This window comes from Lemur catta, chromosome 6 (genome assembly GCF_020740605.2).
Source record: "Lemur catta isolate mLemCat1 chromosome 6, mLemCat1.pri, whole genome shotgun sequence".
Classification (NCBI taxonomy): domain Eukaryota; kingdom Metazoa; phylum Chordata; class Mammalia; order Primates; family Lemuridae; genus Lemur; species Lemur catta.
Genome location: NC_059133.1, coordinates 3,111,234 through 3,128,737, shown reverse-complemented (window position 1 = coordinate 3,128,737; position 17,504 = coordinate 3,111,234). Strand labels below are relative to the sequence as shown.

The following is a 17,504-nucleotide window of genomic DNA, read 5'->3' as shown; positions in this document are numbered from 1 at the left end:
GGCTACTCGCCTCACAGCTCCCTCCCCACGTCCCAAACCACCTGCAGCTGATCTTCCACGGACCCACCCACAGAACCCCACCCAAACATGAGCCACGGCTGGTTAAGTCATGAGGTGCTTTTTTTTTTCTTTTTAAAGACAGAGTCCCACTCTGTCCCCAGGCAGGAATGCAGTGACATCATCACAGCTCACTGCAGCCTCCAACTCCTGGGCTCAAGCTATCCCCCTGCCTCACCCTCCTGAGTGTGCACAAACACACCTGGCTAATTCTTCTAGTTTTAGTCTCACTATGTTGCTCAGGCTGGTCTCAAACTCCTGGCCTCAGAGATCCTCCCACCTCGGCCTCCTAGAGTGCTGGGATTATAGGTGTGAGCCTTTTTGTTTTTTTAAGCAAGGGTTATAAGGGAAAGAAAGACCCAGGAGGTTGGGCTTGTCTGCTCAGACAGTGCAGCCACAGAGAGGCTGGCTGGTGACACTGAAGCAGAAGCCAGACCACCGTGGCATCTGGCCAAACGGATCACTACACCAGGGGACAGACCCCCTCCCCAGCCCCTGCTGTCTCCAGTCCCCGGCTGCAGAGAATGCAGTCGCTAGACACACAGTGTGGCCCCTGAAGGAGCCTGGCCCCATTTTCACACTATTCGGTGTTTGCTGCAGGTTCAAAATTGCTGGGCCAATGAGCGACAGAAAAAAAACAGAATTCCTGCTGCAAGCACAGTGGATTTCCCAGGCCAGACGGGGGACTTGGACAGCTATTCCGACGCTGAAGCCCTCAGCTTCCTGCCTATGGGTCACCCCAGCCTGGTTTACCCGGAAAACGGACTCTATCTAGCACTTGTCATTTTCTATGTGGCACAAGGTGGTGTCTGGGAGGCAGAACCACAGTCCCTGACATGCAGGGTCCCCACCACCCAATCCTGCTGCTCTCTGGGAGTATCTGCCCACAGTGGGGTGCCCTGCAAACACGGGGTAACCCAGCCCCCTGGGCTTCCTGTCCTGCACACACACACACAGCCCTGACCTCGGACGGCCACGTGCCAGATGGACAGGAAGCTTCTCAGAACAATAAACCTTAATATTTTCCATTCTCTCCTCTTTGAAGATTTGGAGGGACTTTTGATTACGTGTTAGAATTTTCCATGCTCACAAGAGAGGGCTGGGTGGGAGAGGCGGCTCCCACGGCTGTGCTCCTACCTTAAAGCACGTCCTGCCCCGGCCCCTCCTAAAGGACACCTGGAAGCACGAGCACCTCCCTGGAGCCCAGAAGCCACTATCACTTCGTAACTTATTCAGGGAGCTACACACCTGTGGGAACACGGGGAGCAGGGGGCTCGCCCGCGCCACGTTCAAGCTGATTAAAGAACAAAGGAGGCCCCGGATCACGTGGCGCTAGAACAAGGGAAACGGTGTTGCGCTTCAGGTGTGCAGGGAAACACGCCCCAGACCACTGAGAAAGGAGAACTCGGCCGTCCAGCGTGACACAAAGAAACAGCCATGCACGTGAGCCTGGACGTAGGCACTGCAGGGCTAAACTACGTCTTCCAAAGAGATACACTGAACTACACCCAATATCCGTGAACATGACTTGATTTGGAAATAAGGTCTTTGCAGATTCAGACATAAATCGAGGTGAGGTCATACAGGAGGCTGGGCCCTTATTCAGTACGACTGGCGTCCGTCCGCACGAGAAGACACACACAGGCCGTGTGACAACGCAGCAGGGACTGGAGTGATGCTGCCCAAGCCAAGGAGGCCCGAGGACGGCGGGACCCCCAGAAGCTGGAAGAGGCAGGAGGACCCCCGGCTGGAGCTTTCAGAGGGAGCACAGCCCCTGCCATCACCGTATTTTGGAATTCTGGCCTCCAGAGCGCGAGAATAAATTTCTGTTGTTTTAAACCTCCGGATTGTGGTCACTTGTGACAGCAGGAAACTGCCAGGGCAGCCCTCTGACCTGGGGGACTGGTCCAAACAGAAAGGTTCTGCCCCGACTCTCACTACAACCCAGCCCCTCGCTGCTGGCAGCTCCCAGTGGCTTCACAGAAGGCTTAAGCACGGGTCACAGTCTAAAAAGGTATGTAAATGAAGCAGAACTTTCTAGAAGTGCACAGCCTGTGTGGTGCCTTCTCAGGCAGTGGCTTCATCCTGCTCACCTGTCCAGACACAGCGGGGCCAGGCGGGTGGCGAACCTGCAGTTAGAATCCCCTCTGCATGGGCCCAGGCCCAGCTCGAGAGGAACCCAGGGGCAGTGGGGACGCCCGCCAGACGCCCAAAAGTGATCCCAAAGACGAGGCCGGAACTCTGCCCCACTCAGATCTCAGAGGACACTGAGCAGTCTCTCCAGACCGTGCGGCCCACAGGGTGCCCCACCCCTGGTTCACGGGTCACGTCCCCTGGCCCATAACGTCCCCTGTTGTGCCTGCACCTCTGCCAGCTCCCCAGGTGTCCCGTGACATCCACGCCTGTGGGGCCTGGAGCTCCTGAGTGTCCCCAGCTAGCGAGGGCCCTGCCCTTGCTGTCACCAACTCACAGCTGCACGGTTCTGGCCACCACTGACACCCGAAAACAGTGTGGAGTCATGGCAGAAGCCAGAACCTCTTCCCCAGCCGCCGTCTCTCCCAGGGGCTACAAAGTTACAAGGCAGGAGCCAGGAGCTCTCGCTCTGTCATCGCCCAGAGTCCCCAGGAACACAGCCTCCCAGACCACTGTCTTCCCTCAACACTGCCCACCTGTCCGTGGAACCCTCTGGTTTGCCAAGGTTGCCCCAGTGCCTCTGGCAAGGACCCAGGACAAAGGCTCAAAAAGAGACCAACACACAAACAGGGAAACACCGACACAGGCCACGGCGTGAACAAACCTCAAAACAGATGCCCAGGGAGGGACGCCAGACACGAAAGGCCTCGTGCTGTGCCTGCCAGTGGGATGGGCTTCCCTTCCATGGCGACGAAAATATCCTGGACCTGGACGTGGGTGGGGGTTGTCCGGCACAGTGAATGTACGAAACACCGCTAAATTGTTCACGTTAAAATGGTTAACTTTACATTATGTGAATATCATCTCAAGAAAAATAAAAAAGGCGAGAGATCAAGCCAAATTGCTTAAATGTATCAAAATGCCAATAAAAACACACTTGAACCAGCACCTGTACCGGTGGTTTTGAATCCAAGACTTGGTCACGAGGGGAGGGGCCGAGGACAGCCCGGGCTGCGCAGGGCAGAGGGTCTCCATGCGGAACCCACCGGCTGCCCAGGGGAGCAGCTCGCTCCCTCCAAGTGGGTAGAGTCAGGTGGAAGTGCCAGGGTCAGGCCTGAGTCCCCGGCGGTCTCCCTCCCTAGGCGGGGCTGGGGGCGCCTGGGACTCCCAGGTCCCCACGGACCCCGTCCCATGCCCCCAAGACTCGAGGCCTCAGACCCTGTGGAAAAACCAGGACATGCAGACTGCATATGTGCCCCTACCAACACGGCCCCTTCCTCTCACCCAGGGCTTTTAAGACAAGGAAATGTTCACCTGTGTGGCTTTTAATATGTAGTTAAATCACCAAAGAGATTGTATCCAAGTACCAGACACAAAATGTCTATTTAAGTATCAACCCCTTTGGCCATTTACAATGTCGAGACGTGGGTGGAATGTTCAGAAAAATGCACAGAATGAATGAGATAACTGAGCCCGGCAGGAGGGCCCTGGATGGCTTCAGGGACCCAGGACAGGACAAAAGGAGCCAGCTCAGCACTCAAGCTCTGGGGGCAAAACCTTCCTGAAACCATGGGCAGAGGCATCTGCTTCCACAACTCCGCACCTGAGTGGAGTTTGTTTTCTTAGTATCTTTTTTATTGTGGTAAAATACACATAACATAGAACTTACCACTTTAGCCAATTTTTTTTTTTTTTTTTTTTAGTCAGTCTCTCACTCTGTCATCCAGGCTGGAGCACAGTGGCGCGATCACAGCTCACTGCACCCTCAAAGTCCTGGGCTCAAGCGACCCTCCTGCCTCAGCCTCCTGAGTAGGTGGGACTACAGGTGCACACCACCACATCCAGATAAACGTTTTTTAATAGAGATGGGGTCTCACTATGTTGTCCAGGCTGGTTTTGAATTCCTGAGCTCAAGCGATCCTCCCACCTCGGCCTCCCAAAGTGCTGGGATTACAGGCGTGAGCCACTGTGCCCAGCCCCACCTTAACCATTTTCAAGTGTACAGTTTGGGGGCATTAAGTCAATTCATGTTGCGCTACCGTCACCACCATTTATCTCCAGAACGTTTTCATCTTCCCAAACTGAAACTCTATTCCTGTGAAACACTAACGCCCCGTTCTTCTCTCCCAGCCTCCGGCAACCATTGTCCTACTTTCTGTCTCTATGGACTTGACGACTCCGCGGTACCTCATAAAAGTGGAATCACACGTTTATCCTTTTGAGACTGGCTTATTTCACTGAGCATAACGTCCTTGAGGTTCATCCATGATGGAGTACGTATCAGAATCCCCTTCCTTTCTGGGCTGAATGATACTCCACTGTAGGGACAGACCACACTTTGTTTATCTATTCATCTTTCGACATACATCTGGGTTCTTTCCACCTTTTGGCTGTTGTGAATAACGCTGCTATGAACATGGGTGTACAAGCATCTCTTCGAGACCGCGCTTTCGGTACCTTTTGAGTCTACGCCCAAAAGCAGGATTGCTGGACAACGGGGCAGTTCCGCCACGCTGTCTTCCACAGCAGGTGCCCCAGTCTATGCCCCTGTCAATAGTCCATCACTGATAAAATTGATCATTTCTCCACATCCTCACCAGCACTTGTTGTTCTCTGACTTTTTTGATCACAGCCACCCTAATGGGTGTGAAGTGATGTCCCATTACAGCTTTAATTTGCATTTTCTCAATGACACTGAGCAGCTTTGTGTGCACTTATTGGCCATTTGTAACTTTTGGAGAAATATCTATTCAAGTCCTTTGCCCATTTTTTAATCCGTTCATTTCATTGTTGTTGAGTTGCAGGAGCTCTGTATATATCCTGGGTGTCAATCTCTTATCCAGAGATACCTGAATTCAGAGACATAAGAGACGAACAGGCCCACAGGGGCCAGACGTGCCCAGCACCAGGCAGTCAGCACAGGCCAGCGAGGGGGGTGCGACCCAGGCCTCACCTCTGGTGACATCTCATGCTCGCTCAGTGTCCTGTGTCCACTATCGTCACACACTCCAGGACAGCTGCAGGGACCACAGCCATGTGCAGCAGTCTCCAACAGTGGAACTGCACTGCAGCTGAACAACTTCATGCTGACTATGGAAACACTTCCTCAACAATCAACTCACTGACAAACGGTTACTGCCCTGCAAGAGAGTTCTTATCTCCGAATGCTAACATAGCATATGATTTTATTTGAATTAGCTGCTGTTAATTTACTTTACCCAAGTGTCATTTAGATTAGATATGAAAAAAATCCTAAAAACATTACCACAATAAAGACACAGAACTGGGAGAGAAAACAGGCTACTAAAAAGAAAGAAAAATGCTGATTGATGGACAATGAGAGAGAAAGGGAAGGAGGTGGGGAGAAGCAAGGCGGAGGCGGGGAGGCAGGCGGGCTCCCCGGCCAGGGACGCCGGCTCTGCCCAGGGTGAGTTCCTCACCTGCCGCCCGCCTCTCCTGCCGCCCACACAGCCTGCGGCTCTGACCACAGACACGCCTGCCTGGCACCAGGGGACCTCACCTCCCTGCACCCGGTGCCCACCGGTCCCGCACCCCACTGCTTTCTACGACAGCTCCAGCACAGGAGAGCCTGCAGGGACCCCCCTCTCCAGCATCCGCCTCTGCCCCCGTCCCGCAGTGCGGTGCCCCCCCCCCCCCAGGTAGAATAAGACACGATGTGCATGCAACTCTCAGTCCTCCTGTTCTGGGTGATGTGGTCACTCATGCTGAGATTTCACCCTTGGGAGTCCCCAAGCCTGTGTCCCAGGTGGCAGGTGTCCCACTTAGCCACTGGCAGGTGCAGGGAGCCAAAAGGCCAGTACAGTGGTCAGTGCCCCAGATTCCCAGGGTCCGGGACTGGCCCTTCCTACTGCTACAACCTCTCTAGCCTCAGTTTCTTCACCTGTGAAATGGGCATTCAGTGAGACATCAGTGACATGAGCAGGTGCCGGCGAATGAGGGCAGCACAGCAGCAGTGCCCATGTGAGTCCCTCACAGGCCAGCCCCCAGACACAGCCCCCAGCTCGGAGGGACCCGCTGTGTCACCCGCACACTCCCTGCAACCCCTGGGAGGAGTTCAGATGCGTGTTGGGGTGGCTGGAAGGAAAAGTGTTACCCTGAACTTTATGGAGTCCCTCCCGCCGTGTGTGTTTGTTTTTTAAAAAAGGCCCTGGCTTTCATCCAGGACATCCAGGGAACAGGCACCAGCGCGGTTACGGCGATGAAGCCCAGTGTGGGGCTTTTCCCGGCTTTGGAATGTTCACACCCAAAAAGGGGAACGGATTACCAAGCACCCACAAGTTCCTACCTGAAGCAAAAGCATGCAATTCACCCATCAGAGATTTCCTGGAAAATGCCCGTCCCTCTCACCCAGGGCCAGGTCCCCAGCAATGCACGGGGGATGGAAAGTGGCCCTCGGGGCGTCCTTGTTCCAAGTGGTTCCCCCTGGGCCCCAGGTGAAGGCAGCAGCCCCTCGGCCTGGCAGGTGGCCGCCTGCCCTCGCCCCTCTGTGGACCCCCTTGGCTCGTTTAAGAAACAACCCACAAACATCTGCCGAGCACCTACTGTGCGCCCAAACCTGGAGGGAGGCCCGTGGTCTCCACAAAGGAGTGGCCACGAGCACCCTCACGGCCCGGGCCCCAGCCCTCCAGCGTTTCCTTGGGGGACCCTGTTCCCGTCCCGAAACAAGGGGACAGCCAGGGGTGCTGAACTAAAGGGGGTCTTTGCTACGTCCCCTCCCGCATTCAGGAATTTCATTCTAGGCCATTTATGTGAACCTGTGTGTTCAGGTTACAGGACAAGATGAAAAAAACTCAGAAAACTATTTCCCCCGAGGCTGTGAACTGACGAGATCATGCCAGACGTATGCTGTTCTCCACACGCTGTGCCCCACACGATAAAATCTACTGCTGTTTGGACCCGAGCGCGGGCGGCCACACGGGCAGCCCACCTCCCCCTGCCTCCTTCACAGGCGCTGCCGAGGTTTCCAACGGGGGCGTATGCCCAGGCCCAAACCCAGGTGGGCCCTTCAGCAGTGACACCAGGGCCTGCACAGAGTTCTGGCGTCACCAGCACCGCCACCTTCCAGGTGAGACCAGCACCTCTTCTCGACTGGCTTCCGCCCAGGGGCTCGCCTGCCCACCACTCTACCTGGATTGCGAAAAACAGTCTCCTGTCACCCCGGTTGGTAGGTGGGCCAGACGGAGGCCTCCTGCCCCAGGTAGCGGGTGCCGAGGTGGGTGCCCTGCCCCAGCCAGCTCAGGCCCTGCTGCGGCCCCTTCCTCCCTCCCAGCCCCCTCCTCCCCTCCATCCCCCTCCTCCCCTCCATCCCCCTCCAGCTCCCGTGACTCAGAGGGAAGCTACACAGAGCTGGGCCACGGCAGGCCTTTGGGGGACACTGAGGGTGTCCCCCACCACCCTCTCCCCGTGCCCACCCGGGTGAACACCTGCATGGGCGGTGGAGTCACAGGACAGGCCAGGAAGGCTGTGCACAGTAACCTGCCCCCTCCTCGAGGCCCTCGACTGGGCCGTGTCCCTCCAGCCTGGGCCTCACCCACCCCCCACGTACGCCTGACAGCCCTGTCTGCTCCTCAGAGACACCCCCAAGCCCCTCCCCTCGGCTCTCACAGAAGCCACCAAAGACCTGCCCTTGGCTCACCCAGGTCGCACCTCTGTCCCCAGGCTCCTGGAACGCCAGAGGGCATCCACAGGGATGACCCCCTTGGGGACCCTCACACCCCCTGGGCCTGCAGGGCCTTCCCCTATGTGTGGCCATTCCTGCTGTAGCATTCCAGCAGACCCCTCCTGTCCCCCCAGGCCACTCAGGCTGGGGTTCCTCAGGACGGGGCCTGAGTCCCATCCCAACTGCCCATACCCTCTGCGCCAGCACTCTCTTGTCCCCAAAGCCATGCTGACCATCCCTGGGCCATGACTGTCCCCTCTGCCTGTCACCCCCAAGGCCGTGATGCCCACCTGGGGCCATGACCCCAGTTGTCCTCTCCTGTCCAGACCTGCACGTCCAGTGGTCTTCAGGACAATCTCAGAGGTGCCCCAGCCACATGGGGCCCAAAACTGGCCTCACGGTCTTCTCCCCGAAGCTGATCCCCCTGCAAGGACCCCAGCTCAGAACACACCCTCACCCCCCAGAGGCTGAGGGAACAGGGCCCAGGACCTGCCCATCCAGGTTGAAATCCCACAGCTGCCACCACTACAAGCTGGTTTCCTGGGCGCCCGGTCCTTGGTTTGCTCATTTCTGAGATGGACGTGGCAATGCTGCCATCCACGACACGAGGGGGCAGTGAAGAATTTAATGTGCTGGGCCAGGCAGCGCCTGGGAGAGTCCTGGCACCCAGAGCAGGCTGTCTGCAATCAGCCCATCGTCACCACTGAGTATGACCATCTAACCCGGCAAATCCCTCCTCCGTCCAAGCCCCACCTCCTGAGCTCCGCTCCCGGTACATTCTCCCGCCAAGAGTGACCTGCCCAGCACTAGCCCAAGCCCTCCACAGTCACCCCTCTCCAGACCCTCTGCCACGCCCTGTCTCCCCACCAGGCATGTGCTTCCCATGCGCTCGCTGGTACCGGAGGGTCCCCAGCCCACCCTGGTGCACACGCTGTCCTCACCTCCCTCCCCTTGAGCTCAGCTCCCTTGTCTACCTCTCCCCAGCCACAGCACGTCAGGGCCACGCTGGCTGTCCACACTGGCCCCGCACACAGTAGGTGCTGGATAAAGGAATAAACACTCCTTTGTTTCTGAGCCAGCCTTTCTCAGGGTAGGAGCAAGCCACTACTCCACAGTTATGGGAGCCCTCAAATGGTTACGGCGTTGCCAAAAGCACCTAACTCTTCCCAGACGATCCAGCTCAACCAGGGGCGCGATTTAAGATGGTCTGCTCCTTCCTACCCCAGGAGTTTCAGAAGAAATTCCAATGCCCTTCCAGACGACGGCTGGTACGACGGCCAGCTCCTTATTTCCTTGTTTGTCATCTTCCACGTAAAAGTCACTATGATATCCTGTATTTAACTAGGCAAACACTTCTCAAAGGTTTATCGAGCCTAGACGACTTTCTACCATCCACTCCCCACCAAAGTAAACGGCGAAAGGTTACTCAACCTTGCTATTTCCCTGAGTTTCGGGATTTTCTGACATGCCTGAATGACTCACCCACCAATCATTCTCGCCCACAAAGCCACCACACAGCAGGAGGCAGGGACGGCGCCTTCCCACCAAGAGCCTCGCTCTGCAACGTGCGGCTTCAGGCCTACACCCGCAGGCACACACGTGTTCAAGGTGGATTACAAACGTGGATGTTACTAAAAGACCAACGTCTAGAAAGACCACAGAGAGTATTCAGCACTCGAGTTGCCATTGGGTGACTGGCCACACTGCTTGGAAAAATGCAAACACAGCTTTTATTACACATTTATAGTAAAAAGTCCCTATCACGGAATTTAAAATCTCATTCAAAAACAGTCACATTTAAAATGAGTATCTCCTATGGCTGGATGTCATTCAAAAATGGCAGCTACTTGAATTTCACTATATTCGGACTTCAAAAGCTTTCAAGCAGGGGTCTGCCCGTGGTGGGCTGCATAAAACCGTCAACGCTGTCTGCTCACAGTCGGAACGACTGTGCCAAACCCCAGGCCGGGAGAAAGGGAACCGCCCTCCTCCCACGGTGCCGCCCAGGCCCCGCCCCAGGTGCACGCCCTTCTCCGCAGACACTCTGGGCCCTCCCAGAATGGCTCCCACAAAAGCTCACCCCTGCCTGCTCCACACAGCACCTCCAGGGCGGTGGTGATACACCAAGGGCTCTAGGGTACGGCTGTAACTCCTGGGAAGCCAGTGGGACCTCACTGCCCACGGCACATGCGTTTGAAACAACGGCTTCCCGGCACTGTGCCTTAATAAAACCGAAGAATCTGCGTCTGGGTAATTCGAAGGCTGATCTTTTTGTTTGGTTTGGTCTCACGGTTTGGGACCACAGATCTTCTAGTCGGTAGTGATTTCCTGCCTTGGCGCATTCAGTCGCGGTCCAGCGGGTCTGAAAGTTACGCAGCATCCCATGTGCCCACCTGAAAGCAGGGCACCCATCCAGCACTGCGGTCATTCACCAAACTCCCCAAAAATGTCCTCTTAGGTAAGAGAGGAGAGTGAGAAAGCTCGGCTTGTTTCTTCCTAATCATGGTTGACACCCGGTGGCCCTGCTCACTGGCTGTGTAACCCAGGGAAAGTTACTCGACACCTCTGAGCCTCAGTTTCTTCATCTGTAAAACGGGCAGCAGAGGAACACCACTCACCTCTCAGTCACCAGAGGGTCTAGAAAACTGCCCAATGGAATCCAGTCAAAGGTAACCATTACCATCTGGGTGGAGTCACAGGGAAGGCCCCCATGCCTGATGTACAGGAGGTCGTGTCAGCAAAGAAGCCAGAGCCAAGGACTGGATCACTGGGACAATTACTACATAGCACGGAGCCCCCACCGTACCTTCGACAGCGGGCCAGGCTGTGCACCCACCAGGCAGGTGCGACAGTGGCCAACCCCCTTGGAATGGCCTCCATGCTAAACCCAGCGGCCTGGCTAACCTGCAGGGCCCAGATTGCTTGACACGCAGGCCAGCACAACGTCCTGCCCAGGCACGAGCCTGTCCCCTCTGCAGCCCCATGCCCCCGGAGAGGCTAAACCCATTACCTCGCCATGCTGTTTCTACACTGGCCAAACTTTCCACTCTGCTCCACCCAGCAGACAAAGTGGTGCAGGAAAAAAGCTAACAAGCACATCCATAACCCTGGTTAACACTCTGTCCCTTAGGGCCTATTCCATACACTCTACACGATTTTACAACCTTGCAAAACCTAAAATATCCACCAACAAGGTAGACTATGCTGCCAAAATCCATCTGAAGTACTAAGTATTGCATCATTTCAAAACTGAATCGGCAAGTTTCAGATTTTATAAGCAAACAACTGGAAGTGGGGCCTGTTTGCTTCCCAACTCTTCGTACAGGCAGAATTACAGCCCATGGTGGAAATAAAGCCAATCAGGAAAGTAACTGTATGATTCTTCCAGGGCTTCCACGGCCATATTGTATCCTAATAACTTATTGATCAAACAACTCCTCTGGAACACGGACTCCAATAACCCACAGATCTGAGCCCTTCTTGGTAGCAGTTTGATCTCATCACTAAGGTCACCTGCCTGTACCAGCTGACCAACGTCTAAGGATGGGTGGGCAGGCAGGGCCTCTCACAGAGCCACTGGGGGTCTCTTTGTTGTTCCCCTACCCCTGCCAAATCCTTCTCTCTCCTCTGTGTCTCCCAATTCCCAGACCCTCTATCTGTCCCTCTCCTGGGCACCGCAGGCTGGTGTTGGCATGCGGGGACAGCGGTGTGGAGGACAGGCTCTTTGCTGCCAAGCACGTGGCAGCTGAGCTGAGCCTGACTCGCCCTCTGTTCACCTGCGGCCCCAGAGCTGGCACGCAGGGTCCCACACTGGCTCTGCCACTAACCTGAGCAGGCCTCTTAAATAACACCCAAATTATAAGCCCGTGTCCAGAAGCATGAGCCAAGATCAAACGAGGCTGTGCTTTTTAAAGAGCCTGCACAAAGACGGCACACACAGGCCCCACTGTTATTATCTGGAGGAGACAGAAAAGCGAGACCAAGGGAACACCAGCCGTATTACAGGGTGACTCAGGGACCGGTCTGGCAATTTCCAACGGTCCCACCCGGAAACTAATTGGCACATGTAACTGGCAGTGACCTTTGATTTTTCCAGAGAACCCTGTGGCTGGCTGGCTGAAGAGCATCCCCGAGCAAACCCTGCAACCTAGATAACCCCAGGCCAGGTTTTAATAGTAGGACTCAGGAGCCACTAGCCTGCCAAGGAAAGCGCCAAGCCCCAGTCTTGAACTTGAAGCAGCCAGGCCTGCTCCCAGCAAAAATGCTGAGGGAAGCAGTGCGGTGCCTCTCCCCTTGGCGCCTCTCCCCTTGGCCGGGCCTCGGCGGGCATCCGCCCCCAGCATCCCACCGGAGGCAGCAAATCCCCAGAGTTGCCTGGGCCCTGCCTGAATGCGCCAGGGCACGTCGGGCGGGCCCTTGCGGGTCCCTGCGGCTCTCCAGGCGGCCCGCGGGAGCCTCCTACCAGCCCGGCGGCCACTCACCAGACACAGACACCTCCATGAGCGCCTCCAGCGGCCGGTTGTTGTCCAGGTCCCTGCTGAGCTGCAGCTCGCCCGTGGAGGGGTCCAGCAGCAGCAGGCGCAGCTCGTTGCCCTGCAGGAAGGTGTAGTTGAGGCTGTCGGACAGGTCAGGGTCATGGGCGGGGATGCGGCCAATCACGCCGGTGGGGAAGCTGTTGGACTTATTAGTGACGTAGTTGTTGAAGAGGATCTGGAAGTCAGGCAGCACCGGCGGGTTGTCGTTCTGGTCCAGGAGGCGGATGTGCACCGTGGCCCGGCTCACCAGCGGGGCTGACGTGGCCTGCACCACCAGCACATACTCCCGCTGGACCTCGAAGTCCAGCTCGGCCAGGGCACGCAGGTCCCCACTCAGCAGGTCTAGCTGGAAGACCTCTGGCACGTTGCCTTCCACGATCTGATACATGATCTGGGCGTTGGGGCCTTCGTCAGGGTCATCGGCACGAATCCTCGCCACCACGGACCCCACGGGGCTGTTCTCCTCTACAAACAGCTCCAGCTCATCCCTCTCAAACACGGGGGGGTTGTCGTTAATGTCCAAGACTGTCACCTGGATCTCCACCGAGGCGCTTAGGGGAGCGGGGCTGCCCCTATCCACAGCCAGAGCCCGCAGGTTGTATACGGCCACGTGCTCCCGGTCCAGCCGGCGCTGGGTGCGGATCACGCCAGAGGTGGGCTCAATGTAGAAGTCCCCATCACCGTCATCCCCACCCTGGAAGGTGTACAGCAGACGGCCATTGGGACCCGAGTCCCGGTCTGTGGCAGAGACCTGGAGCACGCTGGTTGACGGCGGCGCGTCCTCAAAAACAGAGCCCTGGTAGAAATCCCGCAGGAAGCGGGGCGCGTTGTCATTGGCATCGAGGATGAGGATCTCCAGGGAGGTAGTGTCCGACTTCTGAGGGATGCCGTTGTCCCGAGCCGTGATGGCCAGGGTGTAGGCAGCCTGGTCCTCGTAGTCCAGCTCTGTTGTGGTGTAGATGGTGCCGGTATCCGGGTCAATGCGGAACTGCGGCACGGGGTCCTCTAGCACGTAGGTGATGCGGGAATTCTCACCCGTGTCCTCATCCGTGGCACTGATGGTGGCAATGGAGGTGCCCACAGGCCGGTCCTCGCTGACGCTCACCGTGTAGTGGGAGCTCTGGAAGACTGGCCGGTGGGTGTTGGCATCAGTGACGTTGATGAAGACCTGCACGGTGTGCGAACGCGTGCCGTCGGACGCGGTCACCGCCAGCACGTACTGCCGCTCCTGCTTGTAGTCCAGCGGCAGCGCGAGGGTGATGAGGCCCCCGCCGCTCTGGCTGCTGAGCGCAAAGCGGTTCCGTGTGTTGCCACCCGTGAGCTGGTAGGTGATCACACTGTTGGCATCGCGGTCCTGAGCCCGCAGAGTCAGCACGCTGCTTCCCACAGCCGCGTCCTCGTTCAGACGGAGCTCATACGTGGGCTGCGTGAACATGGGGTCATTGTCATTCACGTCCAGCACGGTGATGGACACGCTGGCTGAGGAGCTCATGGGCGGTGAGCCGTGGTCCACCGCCTCCACGCCGAAGCTGTAGTGCTCCACCTCCTCGCGGTCCAGCTCAGCACACACCGTGATCCAGCCCGAGCTGTTGTGGATCTGGAAGGGGAAGTCCGGGGTGGAGGCAGGGTCCTCAGACCCAGGGCCCACGGAGGCCACGTCCACCAGGCGATACCGCAGACGGGCATTCTCACCAGCGTCTGCGTCCACCGCCTGGATGTGCAGCACCGAGTGGCCCAGAGGCACGTTCTCCAGCACAGCTGCCTGGAAGGGGCTGCTCACAAAGATGGGTGCGTTGTCGTTCACGTCCAGCACCTGCACAGAGACCAGCCCCGAGGAGTTGATGAGAGGAGGCCGGCCCCCATCCTGGGCTTTGATGCGCAGCGTGTACTCCCGGATGGCCTCGAAGTCCAGCGGGTTGATGACGTCCAGGCTCCCGCTCAGGGAATGCAGGTAGAACTGCCCCTTCAGGTTCCCGCTGACGATGCTGTAGTGTATGGCCGCGTTCTGGCCTTGGTCCCTGTCCGTGGCCTGCACTCGCAGCACAGCCGTGTTCACGGCCACGTCCTCGGGCACCTGGACCACATAGCGCTTCTCGCTGAACTGGGGGTAGTTGTCATTCTCGTCCTCCACGAGGATGTGCACGGTGGCTGTGGCGCTGAGCGGGCCGGGGTTGCGGCCCTGGTCATTGGCTTCCACCAGCAGCTGGTAGTCGGCGGCCACCTCGCGGTCCACCACGGCCCGCGTGCGCACCACCCCCGAGCGCGCGTCGATCTCGAAGACGCCGCCTGCGCCCTGCAGCAGGCGGTAGCGCATGTTGGCGTTGGAGGGCGCATCGCCGTCGGTGGCGCGGATGGTCAGCACCTCGTAGCCCACCTCGAGGTTCTCACGCACGCGCTCGCGGTACTCGGACTGCTCAAAAACCGGGCTGTGATCGTTGGTGTCGCTGACCGTGACGGTGAGGTAGGTGGCGGCCGAGCGCCGCGGCGAGCCGTGGTCCACGGCGCTAACCTTCAGGACGTGCGTGTCCTTGGTCTCGCGGTCCAGCGCGCGGGCCGTGCTCACGGCGCCCGTGGCGGAGTCGATGAGGAAGTAGCCACTGGAGCGTTCGTCGAACAGTGCCTCCATCTGGTAGCTCAGGCGCCCCGCCTCGCCCTCGTCGGGGTCGTGCGCGCTTAGTTCGATGACCTCGGTGCCCGCCGGCTCGTTCTCGGGCACCGACACCTGGTAGCTGGGCAGCGGGAACTGCGGGCTCGTGTTGCCGCCCGCGCCCCGCCGGGCCCGGCGCGCCACCCCCGCCCGGGCTTGAGGCAGGCTCGGCGGCGGCGGCGGCGGCGGCGCGGAGGGAGTCGCCGCGGCGGCCGCCTCCAGCACCAGCTCCACCCGGACGGCGCCGGCAGCGCGCCGCAGGGCGCACAGCAAGCGCAGGCGGATCGAGCCGCCGGGCGGCAGGCAGATGGGGCGGCCCGGGCAGTGGGGTCCGGGACGCACCGGGCAGCTGCAGGCGGGGAAGGTGGTGAGGGCCGCGAGCGCCGAGTGCAGCGTGGCCCCGCCACCGCCGGGGGCAGGGAAGCAGAGCGTCCCGCCCAGCCCCGGCACTGTGAGCACAGCCCGCGCACGCAGCTCCGCGCCAGGGGCCCGTCGGGGCCGGGGCCAGGCTCCACATCCAGGACTCTGCGCGCGGGCCCGCAGGCGGAGGCTTAGCGCTGTCGGAGAGCCACGGGCTACCAGGCGGACGTGCAGCGGCAGCGGGCGCCCCCCTAGGCGCGCGCAGTCCCGAGGCCCCGTGCCCAGCCCGCGCCGCCGTCCTGCCAGCCGCCCTTCTCGGCTCACGTCCAGCAGCTCCAGCAGTGCCCGGGGCGTGCGCGCGGCGTCCAACGCGTAAGTCCAGCCGGGCCCCAAGGCGAAGGCTCGAGCCCCGCCGGGCACGCGGAGCTCCCAGGCGGCCGCTCGCAGCCCCAGCGCGGGCAGGGCGGTGGCGGCGGCCAGGAGCAGCAGCGCGGGCAGCACGGGCGGCGGCGGCGGCGCCATGGCCCGGAGCCCGAGCCCGAGCCGGGCGCCCGAGCACAATCCATGCACCCGGCGCACCTCCGCATCCACCCGGCGCGGCCCCGGGGCGGCTCCCGTGCGCCCGGCGCCGGGTCCTGGGGACGGCCCGCGCCCTGTCTCCCTGGGGGCCCTGGCGGGGACACCGAGGGCCGCGCGCCTGGCCTCCCCCGCAGCTTCCACTTCGAGAGCACTTTGCGAAAGTTTGCGAGTTGCTTTCAAGATGGCTCCTCCGCGCGTCCCGGGAGGGCGCCGCGCATCAACCTGCGGCGGCGGCTGCTCCAGGCGGCTCCAGGTGGCTCCGGCGCGGGCTCAGCCCGGCGGGCGTGGGAAGTGGGGCGGGCCCCGAGCGGGGCGGTACGCTCCCCGAGCGGGCTGGGCCACACCGTGCACCCAGACCCCGCCGGCCGGCTGCTGCCTGGGCGGTGCGCTCGGCCCGCGCCCCCGCCGCCCGCGCTCTCCCCGCCCCCGGCCGGCCCCGCCCCGCCCCCGGCCCCGCGGCGTATTGTTCCGCCCCGGGGGGAGCCGGCCCGGAGGTGTGCGCCCGCAGGATCGCTATGGAGACGCGGGGGCGCGGCCGCGGCGGGAGCCGGGAGCCGGGGGCCTACCCCCCTGCGGCCTCCCCGGGGGGCGGGGCCGAGGGAGCGGAGCTGGAAAGGCAGGGCTGGGGGCCTCTGGCGGCCGCTACCCGAGGGCCGGTGGCTCTGCACGTCGGGGGCCCGGGCGCGGTTCAAAGCCTCGCACCCCACCCCGGCAGGACCGATCCGCAGAGACCGTCGCCACGGGCGGCCCGCGAGTTGCACCCGGGGCGGGGGACTGGAGCGGAGGTGCCCGGGAGCCCCCCATTATGGACCGCGGGGGGTGGCGATTACACTTTTACCGCAAGACGCACTGGAGCTAAAATGCTTCACCTGCACAAAAAACGTCCTTGGACTTTGAAACCCAATAGGCAGTTGCCGGATTCGGGTCCTACTTGGTTTAAAGCACAACTTTTGAATGAAAAGAAAACCTGGGTTGACATTTGGGGTTTGGAGGGGATGGCGGAGGTTCGCTCCTCTCCCGCGCGTGCGGCCTGGCCGGAGGGTGCGCGGACTCGTTGCCTGTCCCAGGGCGTCGGGCCCGGAGGGCAGTACCTGCAGGCCCCCTGGGGCGGGCACCTGGCGGTGGGCACTGGGAACAGGGGGTGCAGAGACTTTACTTTTAGAGCTGTGACACACACACACACACACACACACACACACACACGGGCGCGCGCGCCTCCGGCGAGGAACCGCGGGGGCGGGGGTCAGATCTGGGAGACGCACAGCCCGCCTCCTGAGGGCACAGCCTGGAGAGGGGGTGGAGGCTTAGGACTCTGGGATTCCCCGAGGGGTGGCGCTTGGGGACTGCGACAGCCTCCCCTCCGGTAGGGTTTGGGGACTGCGCCACCCCGGGTGGGGGGGCACGCACTCTCCCTCGGTGGGGCTCCGCGTGCCGGAACCCACGGCATCCTCTTAGCCGTGCGAGGTGGGGCGGGGGGCGGCCGTCTCGCTTTCCGAGAAGGGTCCTCCCGGGG

At 60.1% G+C, this 17,504-nt stretch overlaps 1 protein-coding gene across 1 annotated transcript in view; it reads right to left on the bottom strand.

Moving 5' to 3' along the window:
* CELSR1 (cadherin EGF LAG seven-pass G-type receptor 1) overlaps window positions 1-15,934 on the bottom strand; it is a 137,403-nt gene extending 121,469 nt beyond the window's left edge. The window contains exon 1 of the mRNA XM_045552772.1: window positions 12,352-15,934. Coding sequence (XP_045408728.1) covers window positions 12,352-15,934 — 3,583 coding nt within the window. The remainder of the gene's footprint in view (window positions 1-12,351) is intronic.
* Window positions 15,935-17,504: the final 1,570 nt, after the last annotated feature.